This window comes from Gadus macrocephalus, chromosome 5 (assembly GCF_031168955.1).
Source record: "Gadus macrocephalus chromosome 5, ASM3116895v1".
NCBI classification, from domain to species: Eukaryota; Metazoa; Chordata; class Actinopteri; order Gadiformes; family Gadidae; genus Gadus; species Gadus macrocephalus.
In genome coordinates, this window is record NC_082386.1 from 4,371,852 (window position 1) to 4,385,948 (window position 14,097).

A 14,097-nucleotide genomic window follows, 5' to 3' on the forward strand; every position below is an offset into this window, starting at 1 on the left:
AGGTGATCTGTTTTTCTAGACCACATACAATTATAGCCATATCAATAAAACTGTATGAACAACCCCTCGAACAAGTTAAAACGATCAGATTTCTTGGTGTATGGTTTGACCAAAAGCTTACGGAGCTTATGGAACACTCACATAACAAAGGTTCAGAATAAATGCAAAAAGGTCTTTAATATACTTCGTTGTTTGGCAGGACAGGAGTGGGGAGCGAGTAGATCATCTCTACTAAACATATATCTGGCACTGATGAGATCTGTGTTTGATTATGGGTGTATAGCTTTCATGTCAGCAGCAGAAATACATCTTAAGAAACTGGATGTGTTACGAGCGCAGGCCTTGAGAATCTGTGGTGGTTCATTTAAAACATCTCCAGTGTCAGCAATGCCGGTTGAGATGGGAGAAATGCCTCTGAGAATAAGAAGAATCAAGTTAATGCTTGCATACTGGGTTAATCTTCAGGGGCACTGTGATACACATCCTGCAAAGAGCGTTTTGAAAGACTGCTGGGAACACAATGAGTCTCATCTTATGAGTTTTGGATGGGTTGGTGATGCTAAAGCAGCAACTGTTGGGTTATGTCAACTACAATACAGTTCTACAGTTTCATTCTCATCAATTCCTCCCTGGTTATGTGTTGGCCTCAATATACAGCTGGAATTGAAGAATAATTCCAGACATTGCAACAGTGTGTCGCATAGTCAAGAACTATTTTGATCAACATTTCACAAACTCAGTATTCATTTTCACAGATGGCTCCAAAGATCCAGTCAAAGGGAGAGCAGGTGCAGCAGTATGCATCCCGGTGAGTGATACTTGCATTAAGAAAAGGGTATCAGACCATGTATCTGTATACACCACAGAGCTGTGGGCAGTGATATTGGCATTACAGTGGATAGAGGAGAAGGAGATACTCAACACAGTTATTGCTTCTGACAGTTTTTCAGCTCTATCCAGCATTAGATCAGGAAGGTCGTCATTTAGATTGGATCTAATCAATGAAGTGTTTCTTATAATGTACAGACTGCAAATGAAGGGCATATTCACACGTTTTATCTGGGTTCCTGCTCATGTTGGTGTGAAGGGAAATGAGCAAGTGGATATTCTGGCCAAACAAGCACTCAAGATATCACATGTAGACCTACAGGTTCCACTGAGCAAAGCTGAAGTAAAATCCTTCATCAGAATACATGCACAAAATACATGGCAGGAGCATTGGGGCAAACAGGTCGACATTTATACAATATACAAAGACACGTTGGTGGTGGGAGGAAGGTGGGCTTCAAACGTAGGGATGAAAATATAATCACTCGTTTCAGAATCGGTCATGCAGTTCTGAATTATTCATTGCATAAAATAGCCAAGCATCCAACTGGGAAATGCCAATACTGTTACCAACCAGAAACTGTTGAGCATGTATAAACAATGTTAATTTTAATGAGTACAATAACCAGAGAGACCACCTTTTTCACTGACACTAAAAAAGGCAGAACACACCAACTTTTACATATCAGGGCTTTTGGGGAAAACAGCAGTTATGTTACCAATAAACCCTAAAGAAAAAAGGCGTTGATAATCACGGGGACTGCGCAGTTATCGCGAGAACATGCTGCGCAGTTACCGCGAGAACATATATATAAATATCCGCTTCGCAGCAACCCAAGGTAAGGTCCTAAAAGCACAGTATTATAAATACCACTGCGGTTACGCTGCTCAAGCATAGTATACCTTTATGATTTATATGAAAACCTATGGCTGCATTATGCTATTTCCGATCTAAGTCAGACGTGGCGTATTACAGTGGCGCGAGCTAGCGAGTGTATTGTTAGTAACATTTTGGCCCAATAGCATCTGCTATAAGGCCATAACTTTAACGTTACAAAGCCATTGAAAGACCCGACGTTAACTTATTAAAATTCGTATGACCAGTTCGCTGACATTTATGCACTCACACACACCCCATACCCTGGAATGTAGTCCGCGTCTAACGCTTGGTATTATGAATGACTGTCTAGGTGGCTTTTCCTCTTCTTTTCCAAACAGAGTGTTGGTGACTAGAGATGAATGGAGCGACGCCAGACGCAACACTCCCCCATGTGGCCCTCTGCTCTGAGTCCCATAAGGGCAGCATCCTGAGCAAATGTGATGACCTGAGAGTAAGAGGGCTGCTGTGCGACATCACACTGATAGTGGAAGATGTGCACTTTAAAGCACACAAGGTCATTCTGGCCGCAAGCAGCGACTACTTCTCCTCCATGTTCAACGCACAGGAACCAACAGGGCAGTCCACCTACACGCTGGAGGGCATGGTGGCCAAGGCTTTCTCCACGGTGTTAGAGTTCATCTACAGCGCTCAGGTGTCTGTTGAGCAGAGCTCCGCTGAGCAACTCCTCGCGGCGGCCCGTCTGCTGGGCGTCACTGGACTGGTGCAGGCCCTCTCCGGCCTCCGGACGGCACAGGCGTGGCCCGAGGATGGAGAGATCGGGGCGGACGCCGCAGAAGCGGAAGATCCAGAGACGTTGAATCGGCCGAAGCGCAAACGGGGGCGTCCACGGAGAGTCGTTTCCGTCCCTGCCACAGTGGTACCACGACATGCCTCCCAGCAAGGGGAATCCAATATGGAGAGGACAGTAGCACGTCACATCGCAGATGTAGGACAGGGTGTCGTAGACGAACCGGCTGGCTCCAGAGAGGACGATAACCCGGTTGAGTCGCAACGTAAAGATTCCGACGACGCAGATTACCAACCTGAGGCCGAGCGCAGTCGGCATAGTAAGCGCAAAGTGAGACCACCGATAAAATACGTGGGTTACAGGGTGGCCAGCATCCCTCCGGAGACCCGAGAGCCAGGGAGACCGGGAAGGAAGAGGAAGTACCCCGAGACTGAAGCACGATGCGACGACTGTGGGAAGGTGTTTAAGAACCACATGTTCTTAAAGATTCACCTAAGGACGCATACGGGTAAATAATGTACTTTCAGGCTCTCTGTCTGTCTGTCTGTCTGTCTGTCTGTCTGTCTGTCTGTCTGTCTGTCTGTCTGTCTGTCTGTCTGTCTGTCTGTCTGTCTGTCTGTCAGACTCACTCACACACACACACACACACACAAAAAGACACGCGTCGAATTTGTGTGTATTATGACGACCCCAAAGAAGATGAGCAATATATGTTTCACAACAATCCCGTCCTAATCCCTAACCTTGGTGTTCCAGGAGAGAAGCCGTTCGGGTGCACCGTGTGTGGGAAGGCCTTCACCCAGAAGCACTCCCTGCTGGTCCACCAGCGCATGCACACGGGACAGAAGCCCTTCGTCTGCACTGTGTGCTCCAAGGCCCTGTCCACCAAACACTCCCTCCAGGAGCACATGAACCTCCACCAAGGTATGGCGTCGGGAGCATTGTGTTGTGAAGTTATAAATATGATACGCTTTCATAAAAAGTGTCTGACCAGAGGTTGCACCGTCTGCTTGTCGGTTGGTTGCTTTGCTTTGCGTCCTCAGAACAGATGTCATTCAGCTGTGATAAATGTGGGAAGAACTTTACACAACGGAGACAACTGAAGAGCCATTACAGAGTGCATACTGGTGAGCTATTTCACCCAGTAATTGTACTGGTAGGAGCTCTTCCACCAGTTCTTTATACTGGTAAAAGGTGTTCCACCAGTTCTTTATACTGGTGATGGGTGTTCCACCAGTTCTTCAATTGGCAGGAGCTTTTTTTCACCAATAGTTTATACTGGTTAGAAGTAAACCCCCTGCACGGGACCCTGGTAACATATGGTTAAGATTTCTACTATTTTCACCTGTTTAACTTGAATTGTGTATATGTATAATAAGTATACAATCTATTATTTTTTTTTATAATAATAGGTAAATCTTTGCCAGAGTGTGAGCTGTGTCATCACAGGTTCATGGACACGGCACAGCTGAAGAAACACCTGAGAACACACACAGGTAAGGAACACACAGTTCACATTGTCCCACCTGCTATGGGTGGGATACACACAGGTAACATGGTCCCACCTGGGCTTGGCGGGACACACAGGTAACATGGTCCAACCTGGTGTTGGCGGGACACACATAGGTAACATGGTCCAACCTGGTGTTGGTGGGATACACACAGGTAACATGGTCCAACCTGGTGTTGGCGGGATACACACAGGTAACATGGTCCCACCTGGTGTGGGCGGGATACACACAGGTCACCTGGTCACTACGGGTGTGGTCCAGAATAGCAGTGCAAATGTGTATTAAAGTAAAGGGTACTCGCCAACCGTATAGATTACAAAATATTGCAAGAGGATTTGCTTTGTTGTCTTGTGCAGACATCACATTTATACAGTTTTAGATTAATTTAATTAATTAATAATTATTGTGTGTATACCTGCCCAGGAGACGAGTTACACACCTTTCTATAGAGTCGTTGTTTGATCAGCAAATTACAAAGTAGCCTGCCCTGAAATATAGACCAACTAAAAACCAAAAGAAACTAGAGATGTCTCACATTTTGTAAATTTACCCAACGCACATTACATTGAAATCTCTGTATAGAAGTGTATCCCGCTTGCTCTATAACCGTTACCAGCAGGCACAATTGGCTACAAAAAAAAGTGTGCCAGTACTCGCTGATATAATAACTGTGTATTCGATTCAATTTTGCATCTCTCGGCGAGATTGTAGTCTCATCTGACATCATCCATCTACTGTGAGCTTGTGAACACATGACTTCTCTTCCTTCCAGGAGAGAAGCCGTTCACCTGCGAGATCTGTGGAAAGTGTTTCACAGCCAAGAGCACGTTGCAGACCCACATCAGGATTCATCGGTAAGGGATGCACGTTGAGCATCAGGTGGCCATTTGCAAATATTACAATAATTAATGTGGGAAATAAACAATTACTTTAACCTTTGCTTGGTAATGTCTACATTCTTTGTTTTAACTTTCAAACAAGGAAGGCACAGATTGTGAAATTCTTGGCCAACAACGATACCTATGTTAGACATAACAGTTTGGCTGAAGGCCGATTCCAATCTTTTTTTAATTGATTTAATAATAATAATTAAGGAATCGCTTTTCTAGACACTCAAAGACGCTTTACAGTGAAGGGGGGACCTCAATAACCACCACCATTTTGTAGCACCCACTTGGGTGAATACTTTTGTTAGTATTCACCCCTCCATCACACTATCTTTAATGAGCACAAATTCAATGGTACACATTTAATTTGACCTTCTCTCACATGAAAAAGAAGATTTTTGGCCACACAGCAGTGTGTGAATGTCATCTTATTTGCCAATGAGCCGATGGCAGTCCACGAGGCCAACGTCGCTTGATGCCGATGTAAAGCCGATAAATTGGTGCATCCCTATGTTGAGCATGTAATCCCTATCCACCCGGTGATGCTTACCGCTAGCGCTGTGTTCCCCAGGGGCGAGAAGCCGTACGACTGCCCGCTCTGTAAGAAGTCGTTCTCCGACTCCAGCGCCCGGAGGCGTCACGTGGCCTCTCACTCCGGGAGGCAGCCCTTCACCTGCTCCTTCTGCTCGGCCTCCTTCAGTCGCCCCGACAACCTGAAGACCCACGTTAAAACGCACAACAAGGAGCGCGTCGCAGGCGCCGCAACAGTCGGCGACCAGCCACCGTCCTCCGAGGCACCGGTGGCCGGGGGTCCGGTAACCGCGGCGACGGAGGAGGCACCGGAGGAGGTGCGGAACCTCCTGCAGCTGCAGCAGTACCAGCTGCCCTCCGGGGGTCGGGAGCAGGAGATCCAGCTGGTGGTGACAGCCGAGGTGGACCACCTCAACTTTGTGGGCGATCAGACCCAGGGGATTAGCATTATCACCCCCCCGACCGGCACCGGCAGGGAGGGAGAGCAGCAGCAGCAGCAGCCGCCGTCGTCCAGCCACATCCAGAACCTGACCCTGGTCACCACCGGCCACGGAGGCATGGTGGACCCGAGCCAGCACATCCAGACCGTGGGCGTGCTGGATGGCCAGGTCCAGGCCAGCCGAGGCGGGCAGCCCGAGCAAATGCACGTCATCACCCTGAGCAAGGAGGCCATGGAGCACCTGCAGTCCCAACACGGACCCCCCCAGCCCCTCCACATACCGCACCGGCCCCTCCCACAGCTGCAGACCCTGCAGCCGCCCCCCAGGCCGTTGCACGCCCAGGCCATCCACGTCAGCAGCCAGAGCAACCAGCCCATCTCCATCAGCCAGACCAGCCAGCAGCTCAGCAGCCACCACATCCAGGGACAGACCTTCCAGATCCAGGCGGGCACCGTCTCCTATCTCTACACGACCAGCCTGCCCCAGAGCTGAGGTGTGGCCGGGGGCGAGGAGGAGGTGACGGACCGGCCGGGACTTCTGGTGCTCATTTAAGTTCCGAGCAATGTACTGTATATCCATCTGAATTTCAATCTGTCTGGATAAGTATGGATAGCATTTTGATATTTCCAAGAAACTAAAAGAAAATGCTGTTGAGCCTGTTGTTTTTTATTAAGCCTAATTGATTACAATTTGTATGTTTTTATAAAGACAATTTAACATTGTTTTCAATGCATAAAGGACCCCAAAAATGTGATACTGGATCACGTGGAAAATTAAAACATTATCACTATTACTATTATGTATTAAAACTGATGATTCATTCAAAATAGAGACAACTCTAGAACCTTAAACCATGGGGAGAGAAAAAACCAATACATTTTGATTTGTATAATATCGATCGCTACTTGTGCTCAATTTTCCTCCAATAAACAGATGAAATAGGCCTACTTTGTATGGCAGCTCTTGATTGAAGGTGTTTGTGTGCTGAGGAATATCTCTGCCACAGGCATGGAAAATTATTGTGGCACTTTATGAGGACTTAAATAAAGTCCTCATAGGGTGTATTTAAGGCACTATAGTAAAACTGGTGAATGAACATTGAATTGAATGCACTAAAACCCACCACCAATACGGTAATTTCCTTGAAATTTTTTACCCATTGGAACCAAACTTTTGAGGCTGAAATCAAACCCTAAAAACTGAACCTAATAGGAATCCAATGGCTTGAACCCTTCCTTTAGTAACCCCTATGGTGACCAGACTGCTGAAGTGAAAAACGGGGACCTTAGTGGTTTTGCCGGCATGTACCAACAACACAGGCTCGAGTTAAATCTAGAACAAGCAAAGGACTTTTTCCTTCAGCAAAAGACATTACAAACTGCCCCCATTGGTACCCTAGTCACTACTACTAGTACGTACAACCCAACCCTTGCAAACCAATCCGGAAACCCTAGAACAAAAAACAATTATACCTTTCTCAATTACAGAACGTATTTGCAAAATTTACAATGTAAGCAAAAAGGCTATTGATATATTGTCAGAAAGAAATGTAGGTTGAAAAAAAGTAAAAGCTGGAGGATGCGGGCATCGATCCCGCTACTTCTGTGTTCTGCCAGTTCCGCAAAAGTAAGCCCAAAGTAAGCCCAAAATGAGCCAATCACGTTTCTTACTTTGGGAAAGTAAGCCCAAAGTAAGCCCAAAATGAGCCAATCACGTTTCTTACTTTGGGCTTCCTTTTAACCAATCACGTCGTTTCGGGATCGTTTCGGGGATTTCAACGGCAAAAAGATCTGCTTGCTGTAGACGTTGCGGGGATTTAAATTTCATCGGAGAACATTTCTGCTACATCAGTTGCTGTTGACATTGCGGATAGCTTGCAAACGGTAAGTTGTTCATTACCGTTCCTTAAAGGACAATAAAGAATCTATCTAGGTGTTGTTCGGTAGCAGGTGCTATTGAAAAGTAGAGGTTGCCTCCCCTCTTTAAATTAATGCACACAGACAAATAATGATTTAGGCATTTGCCCTGAGGCAACCTCTGTTATACTTGAATATATAATTGACTGTACACACTTGAATTTACAGGTACTTGTTGTTCTTTTTTCTTATTCTCTTTCAGAAAATGTATGCATACCCAGTCTTTCGGCGCCAATCGGCACCGTTGACCAGGCTTTTCATGGCGGCGTCGGAGCAGGCAAAGTGCGTGGGAAAAGGGCCAGGGGCCGGATTCACAAACATTTTCTTAAGTTAAAACTTATTGAACTTCTTTGTTTTCTGAAGTTCTTAGATTGTTAACGTAGTAGAGGAATGCATGTAATGTTCATCCTCGTGCGCACTTGTTGTTGCTGGAGCAGCGGAGGGGGCTGGCCCCGTTGCTATATTACCTGTACTTTGTTGATGTTTATGTTTTGGTTCTCGCGGAGAATAAACCGTTAATTCTGTGGAGTTACTATACTACTATCATTGAAGAAATGGAGGACAACAGTGCCAAGCGCAGCAAAAACGTATATAAGAAGAGGGCATGGGCGAAAGTTGCCCAATTGGTGTCCGCACTGCAGTGGGGGAGATTGAGCGCGATGCGAGTGCTATTCAAAAGAAATGGGCAGACGTAAAATCCCTCGTCAAAAAAAAGCTGCTGAGAGGGCGAGGGAGATGAAGAAGACAGGAGGAGGGATGTCCTCTGTGAAACAGAGGACGGAACGCCTTGGAGGAGAGGATTTTGGAAGTTATAGGGGAATCGCTGGTAGGAGGAGTTCAAGGAGGGGTGGACACTGGAGACCCCGGCGGATACAACAGCTGTATGCAGCTTCTACAGCAGATACAGAACAGGTAAGCTCACAAGCGACTGTCACTAGCTGTTAGCTATTGATCATTACGTTGATCCCATTGATTAAGTTTCTTTTTTTTCACTTAGGCCTTTAGGCTAGTAGGCTACTGTGTGTGAACAGAGCCTACATTCTACTACCTAACTAATGGCCCAATTTTCCTGATTCTGTTGCTTTTCTGTAGATACTATGGTGGTCCTTGATGTTCTTCCCAACCAAGCTGGAGCTGCACCCACCCAAGTCATCGTACCTCCCCACATTGAACTTGAAGTTCAACAAAATGTAAGTTTATAACTATCAGACACTGACTCACACCATACATTTTGATATTGTTTAGGAAAACTGGCTCTGTTGTTGGCATGGAGCTGGTGGCATCACATCCACAGTGAAGAGTTTGAGGAGGTACTGTGTCCCCTGGGCACATCCAGCTATTCAATGTCAAACAAAAGAGGAGGGGAGAAATTGACTTTTCAGCATGAGTGTCTTTCTGCCCCTACCATCCAGTGTTGGGAGAAATGTGTTACAAAAGTAGTGTAATTACAGTTATGTATTGCTGTTTGCTGTAACGCAGTAAAACAGTAGCCTAGGCTGTTACTGGAATTTGATTTCCTAGATGAGATGACTGCAGAGATGGAAATCTCAGTTCTCACCGTCATTGAAAGGCTTTATTAGCCCTCCTCTTCACAATCTGAGTCCTAACATTTACAGGGTAGCCGCGGGGTCTTAAAAGTCTAAAAAATGTCTTAAATTTCATGTTCCTAAATTAAGGCCTTAAAAAGTCTTAAATTGCGTTACCCAAGTCTTAATTTTTTAAAGATGGTCTTAAATTTCCTACTAGTATATGTTTTCGTAGTCAACCGGACTGTAACACAAGGGGAAAATAGGGGGCGTTTTGCGTATCGGGGTTTTGCGTAACGTCAGAGAACGTCTCATTTATTGGAGTATGCGCGAACAATACTTTGGGTTTTCGCGGCGGCATTCTCAACAAACATAATCAGTCGAGAGGAGACGCCACATCATGGGGAAGCAGGGCTCTCAAGTCTCACGCATTCGGCGTGAGACACGCAATTCGACCCATGCACACGCTCACACGCCACACTTCGTATTTCTCACGCAGAGAAATTACCAGGATAGCGCCCACCAACTTGCGCCACTATTTAACATTGGAACAGAGGAATCAAATGGGTTCCCCTTACGAAGGGTGACCAGACGTCCTCTTTTGCCCAGACATGCCCTCTTTTTGAGACACTTATAAAAATAAATGTGTCCGGGCGGAATTTCAAAATCGTCCGGGATTTTATTAAAGCCTCATACATGTTCACATTGAATTTGCGTTGCGTTCCTCTGGGTCGGTCACAAACTACTTAAAGGCACCCAGTGCAACTTTCGAGGCTTAAAAATAAACATTCAATTTCTAGTCTTTTTTACACGTAGTAAGTTTCAATAACTCCATACCATTACATACCGACATTTAAGCAGCAAAGATGAGACGTCGTTGTGTGGTGAGAACTGATACAAAATCGATAACAACAACAATGCCGCCATTTTCTTTATTTTTTGTAACCTACAATAAATAAAGCAGGCTTCCAGTCAATGGAAAAATGGCTTCTCCCCACCGGCGATTGTTGTTGTTTACGATTTTCTATCAGTTCTCACCACACAACGACGTCTCATCTTTGCTCCTTGAATGTCGATATGTAATGGTATGGAGTTATTGAAACTTACTACGTGTAAAAAAGACTAGAAATTGAATGTTTATTTTTCATTGAATGTTTACATAAAGTTGCACTGGGTGCCTTTAAGCTACGCCCTCCCCACCTCAGTTCTGTTCGCTTTGCATTGCTGGAAGTGAGTAGGGGGAGTGGTTAAGTAGAGCCTTCAGATTGGACGGTTTGACTTTAGAGTTACCGTCATGTTTTGTATTTTTTTTTTTTTGCCATTATTGTTTTATAGGGACAAACATTAACACATTTCTCCTACAGGGGATTGATAAAGTTCTATCTATTGAACAGAAAGAAACACTTGGTCATACTTTACACACTTTACCTACTGAATGCCACAGATATATTTTAAGCATTGGACTGAATGCCACATAAATATATAATTATGTTTTTGCACGTTTGCAACGTTTAAAAGTTCAGGGAAAAGTATAGCCTCTACTGGTGTTGCTTAGGCCAATATCCTTTTGAGGCAGTGTTGTTTCCGAATATTAGTGTTAAGGGCCAATAATGCTTACTATCATACATTAGTCACCATGTCTGTGGATGGGTTAGGGTTAGGGTTAGGGTTCGGGCTGGCTCCATACATTACGAAGGAGTTAGTAAAAGAGGTCAACGAGGCAAGTGTTGGATTCATTGAAATGGTTGAGGAAATTTGAATGCTGAGAAACTACAGCAATTTGAAAAGAGTTTGTTTGTTTATATTTTATATTGTGTGTTGAAAGTTTGATATTTAAACCAAAAATACAGCTACACTTTCACACCATCACTTTGTGTATTGTTTATTGTTTATTATCATTTCTGGGTACATGGTCTTAAGAGACATCAGGCCTCTAGACTTTGAGTTAGGCCCTCAGTTTGGCTCTTTGATTGGTGAGTGCACACTTATCCTTTGGCACATTCATTAATGTATTGACATGAATGTTTCATATGTTCCAAAAAAACATGAATAACATATGCACGACCGCGTTTTACGACTGCTTAATGGGTGCGATGTAGGTCTTAATTTTCATTGAAGTGGTCTTAAAAAAGTCTAAAAAAAGTCTTACATTTGGGTTGATCAAATCTGGGGAAACGCTGATTTAGGCTTTACAATTGAATTTAACCTTCTGCTGTTCTTTTTGTTCTTACAGAATTCTGACGAAGATCTTACTCTGTCAAAACTAATTTCAGAGTCCATCCTCCAGCCCACACCAGTGACGACACACAGCATGGAGGACATGATCTTCATTCAGAGAGACCTTTTGGAGAAAGTGCGGCAACTGAGAAGAGTTCAAGAGCAACTTTTACTGGTGGAGAGAGAGAGACTGCTCTTGGCCAAAGCCAAATTTGAGCTTAAAAAAAAAAGAGTATTAGTAAATAATTAATAATAAATAAAATTGCTCATATAGATTTTCAGGTGTTGTTTATGGTTATTTATTTATTTTACTCCTCCTCACAAGGTCTTTTCTAACTTGAATGCCGTTATTACATGGGGCGGGGACGGGGCCATCTCCCTCTGGTTCATGGTTGTCTGGAACATCAGGAAGAGGCAGCCGGTACATCATGCAGATGTTATGTAGGATGAAGGCACAGGTGATGATTTTACACCCCTTTTCAGGGGTGTAATGGAGCACTCCACCAGAGCGGTCAATGCATCTGAATCTGGATTACACAACCCCAATGCACCTCTCCACAACACTCCTATTTTTGCGTTGTGCACCTTTTTGAGTGGGATCCGGAGGACGTTGCTGCTCTTCGCCGTGCCAAGGAGGGTGAGCTGACAGCACAGAGGATTGGCCACATCTCAGAGGAGGCGGTGACCACTCGCATTAGGCGGAGGGAGTTGGCACGGCACTGCAGGAGGAGGACCGGAGGGGTGGAGGAGACCACCAGACTGATTGGGTCATTGAGTCACAGTATGTCTGATTGTATTGACAATTATTTTTTAACATAATTCTATGTTACAGATTATTCATAGCATTTCAAATGCTTCTTTGTTTATATATCCTTCAGGAACCAGTGCCAGTGATGCGCATTTCCAGGCGTATCTTCTTGAAGGGCAGATGCGCTGGAATGATTACCGGATGGAGGACGCCGGGAAAGGATCACCTTCCGTCCGCTCTTACGGCAGCACTCTTGAGAGGGGCAGTGGACCAGCTCAGCCGACAGGTGCTAGGGACATGCTGGGATGAGCGCTATCGCACTCCGGGAGCGTACACAGGCAAGAAATTATTCCTCATTCAACATGAGAGAGAGAAACTTAATTTGTTCTTAAATAAGACTATTCATTAATCAAATTAACCTTTAATGTAATAGATATTATATCCATTAGGCCAGAGGTATCAACATCGGTGGATTATCCATCACCGACCCCACGATCATGAGTGCTATATTGCTTAAAAATATTAAGAATACTCTCTTTTTTCTGTTTTGTTTTTGCAGGTGAATTGTTCGGAATGGAGTACTTGTACAGCCAGACTGGCAAAGCACTGACTCCAGTGCTCCAGAACCCAGTGGAGGAGGCCAGACTGGTGGAGGAGATCAATGATGATGACATTCAAGATGAGGGATTTGAAGAAGAGACCACAGAGGACATCACAGTTCCTGTTCTCCACGAGGATGACCCCTCCCGTCAACTGCCCTCATCGCTGATGGAGATTCCTCAGGCTTCTCCGCCTCAGGCCCCTGCATCACCTGATGATCTGCCGTCCAGGTCATGTGATAGAGGACAACAACCTGCCGCTGCCCCTTCAGTACTGCCTGACACCTCTCAGGCTGCACTGGACAGTGAAACCAATCTGTCCGACGAGGCTCAGGTAAGACACATTAATGGCTTTTTCAAATTAAACTCAATTACATTTTATTTCCCATTTACTATTACTACTAATCAATACATTTATTATGGAGCAGTCATTGGACCGAATGGGGTCGCTGGGTGGGACAAAGTCCAGGACCTCGTTGCTTACCTGTTGGGTCTCCCTGAGGCATCTTACCTCACTCAACTGCAGGTGACCCAGGTCATCCAGCTGTGGACAGCTCTCCCTGACTGTGACAAGAAGCGGGTCATCTACCAGTCTCGTCATCAGCGGGCACATTTTTACATTTGGCTTTCCTTTGGCAGGCAGCCCGAGCAAATGCATGTCGATTGATTACAATTTGTAGCCAACTTAACATTGTTTTCAATGCATAAAGGACCCCAAAAAGGTGATACTGGATCATGTGGAAAATTAAAACATTATCACTATTACTATTAATGTAGGTATTAAAACTGATGATTCATTCAAAAAAGAAAGAACTCTAGAACCTTAAACCATGGGGAGAAAAAAAAGCAATACATTTTGATTTGTATAATATCGTTCGCGGCTTATGCTTAATTTTCCTCCAATAAACAGATGAAATACTTTGCATGGAAGCTCTTGATATGAAGGTGTTTGTGTGCTGAGGAATATCTCAGCCACACGGCATGGAAAATTATTGTGGCACTTATGAGGACTTAAATAGAGTCCTCATAGGGTGTATTTAAGGCACTATAGTATAACTGGTGAATGAACATTGAATTGAATGCACTAAAACCCACCACCTCCAATACGGTAATTTCCTTGAAATGTTTTACCCATTGGAACCAAACTTTTGAGGCAGAAATCGAACCCTAAAAACTGAACCCAATAGGAATCCAAAGGCTTGAACCCTTTAGTAACCCCTATTGTGACCAGACTGCTGAAATGAAAAACGGGGACCTTAGTTGTTT

General features: G+C 44.7%; 2 protein-coding genes and 1 long non-coding RNA gene across 6 annotated transcripts; all 3 read left to right on the forward strand.

Moving 5' to 3' along the window:
* Nucleotides 1–1,560: 1,560 nt before the first annotated feature.
* zbtb24 (zinc finger and BTB domain containing 24) lies at nucleotides 1,561–6,768 on the forward strand. Of its 2 annotated transcripts, XM_060051226.1 has the most exons (7): nucleotides 1,561–1,667; nucleotides 2,047–2,964; nucleotides 3,213–3,380; nucleotides 3,500–3,583; nucleotides 3,869–3,952; nucleotides 4,740–4,821; nucleotides 5,426–6,768. In XM_060051226.1, the coding sequence occupies exons 2-7, from the start codon at nucleotides 2,064–2,066 to the stop codon at nucleotides 6,315–6,317; spliced, it is 2,211 nt and encodes a 736-aa protein (XP_059907209.1). In that variant the 5' UTR covers nucleotides 1,561–1,667; nucleotides 2,047–2,063; the 3' UTR covers nucleotides 6,318–6,768. The 2 variants fall into 2 exon arrangements, with proteins under 2 accessions (XP_059907209.1, XP_059907210.1); XM_060051227.1 differs by lacking the exon at nucleotides 1,561–1,667 and having other exon boundaries at nucleotides 1,674–2,964.
* A 1,570-nt stretch (nucleotides 6,769–8,338) lies between these two features.
* On the forward strand, nucleotides 8,339–11,749 carry LOC132457193 (uncharacterized). Its single transcript, XR_009525586.1, has 3 exons — nucleotides 8,339–8,653; nucleotides 8,870–8,931; nucleotides 11,501–11,749. It is a non-coding gene; the product is annotated as an uncharacterized LOC132457193 (long non-coding RNA).
* A 538-nt stretch (nucleotides 11,750–12,287) lies between these two features.
* Nucleotides 12,288–13,754, forward strand: LOC132457178 (uncharacterized). Of its 3 annotated transcripts, XM_060051256.1 has the most exons (3): nucleotides 12,290–12,570; nucleotides 12,792–13,165; nucleotides 13,260–13,754. In XM_060051256.1, the coding sequence occupies exons 1-3, from the start codon at nucleotides 12,336–12,338 to the stop codon at nucleotides 13,359–13,361; spliced, it is 711 nt and encodes a 236-aa protein (XP_059907239.1). In that variant the 5' UTR covers nucleotides 12,290–12,335; the 3' UTR covers nucleotides 13,362–13,754. The 3 variants fall into 3 exon arrangements, with proteins under 3 accessions (XP_059907237.1, XP_059907238.1, XP_059907239.1); XM_060051254.1 differs by having other exon boundaries at nucleotides 12,288–12,570; nucleotides 12,792–13,754; XM_060051255.1 differs by having other exon boundaries at nucleotides 12,288–12,518; nucleotides 12,792–13,754.
* Nucleotides 13,755–14,097: the final 343 nt, after the last annotated feature.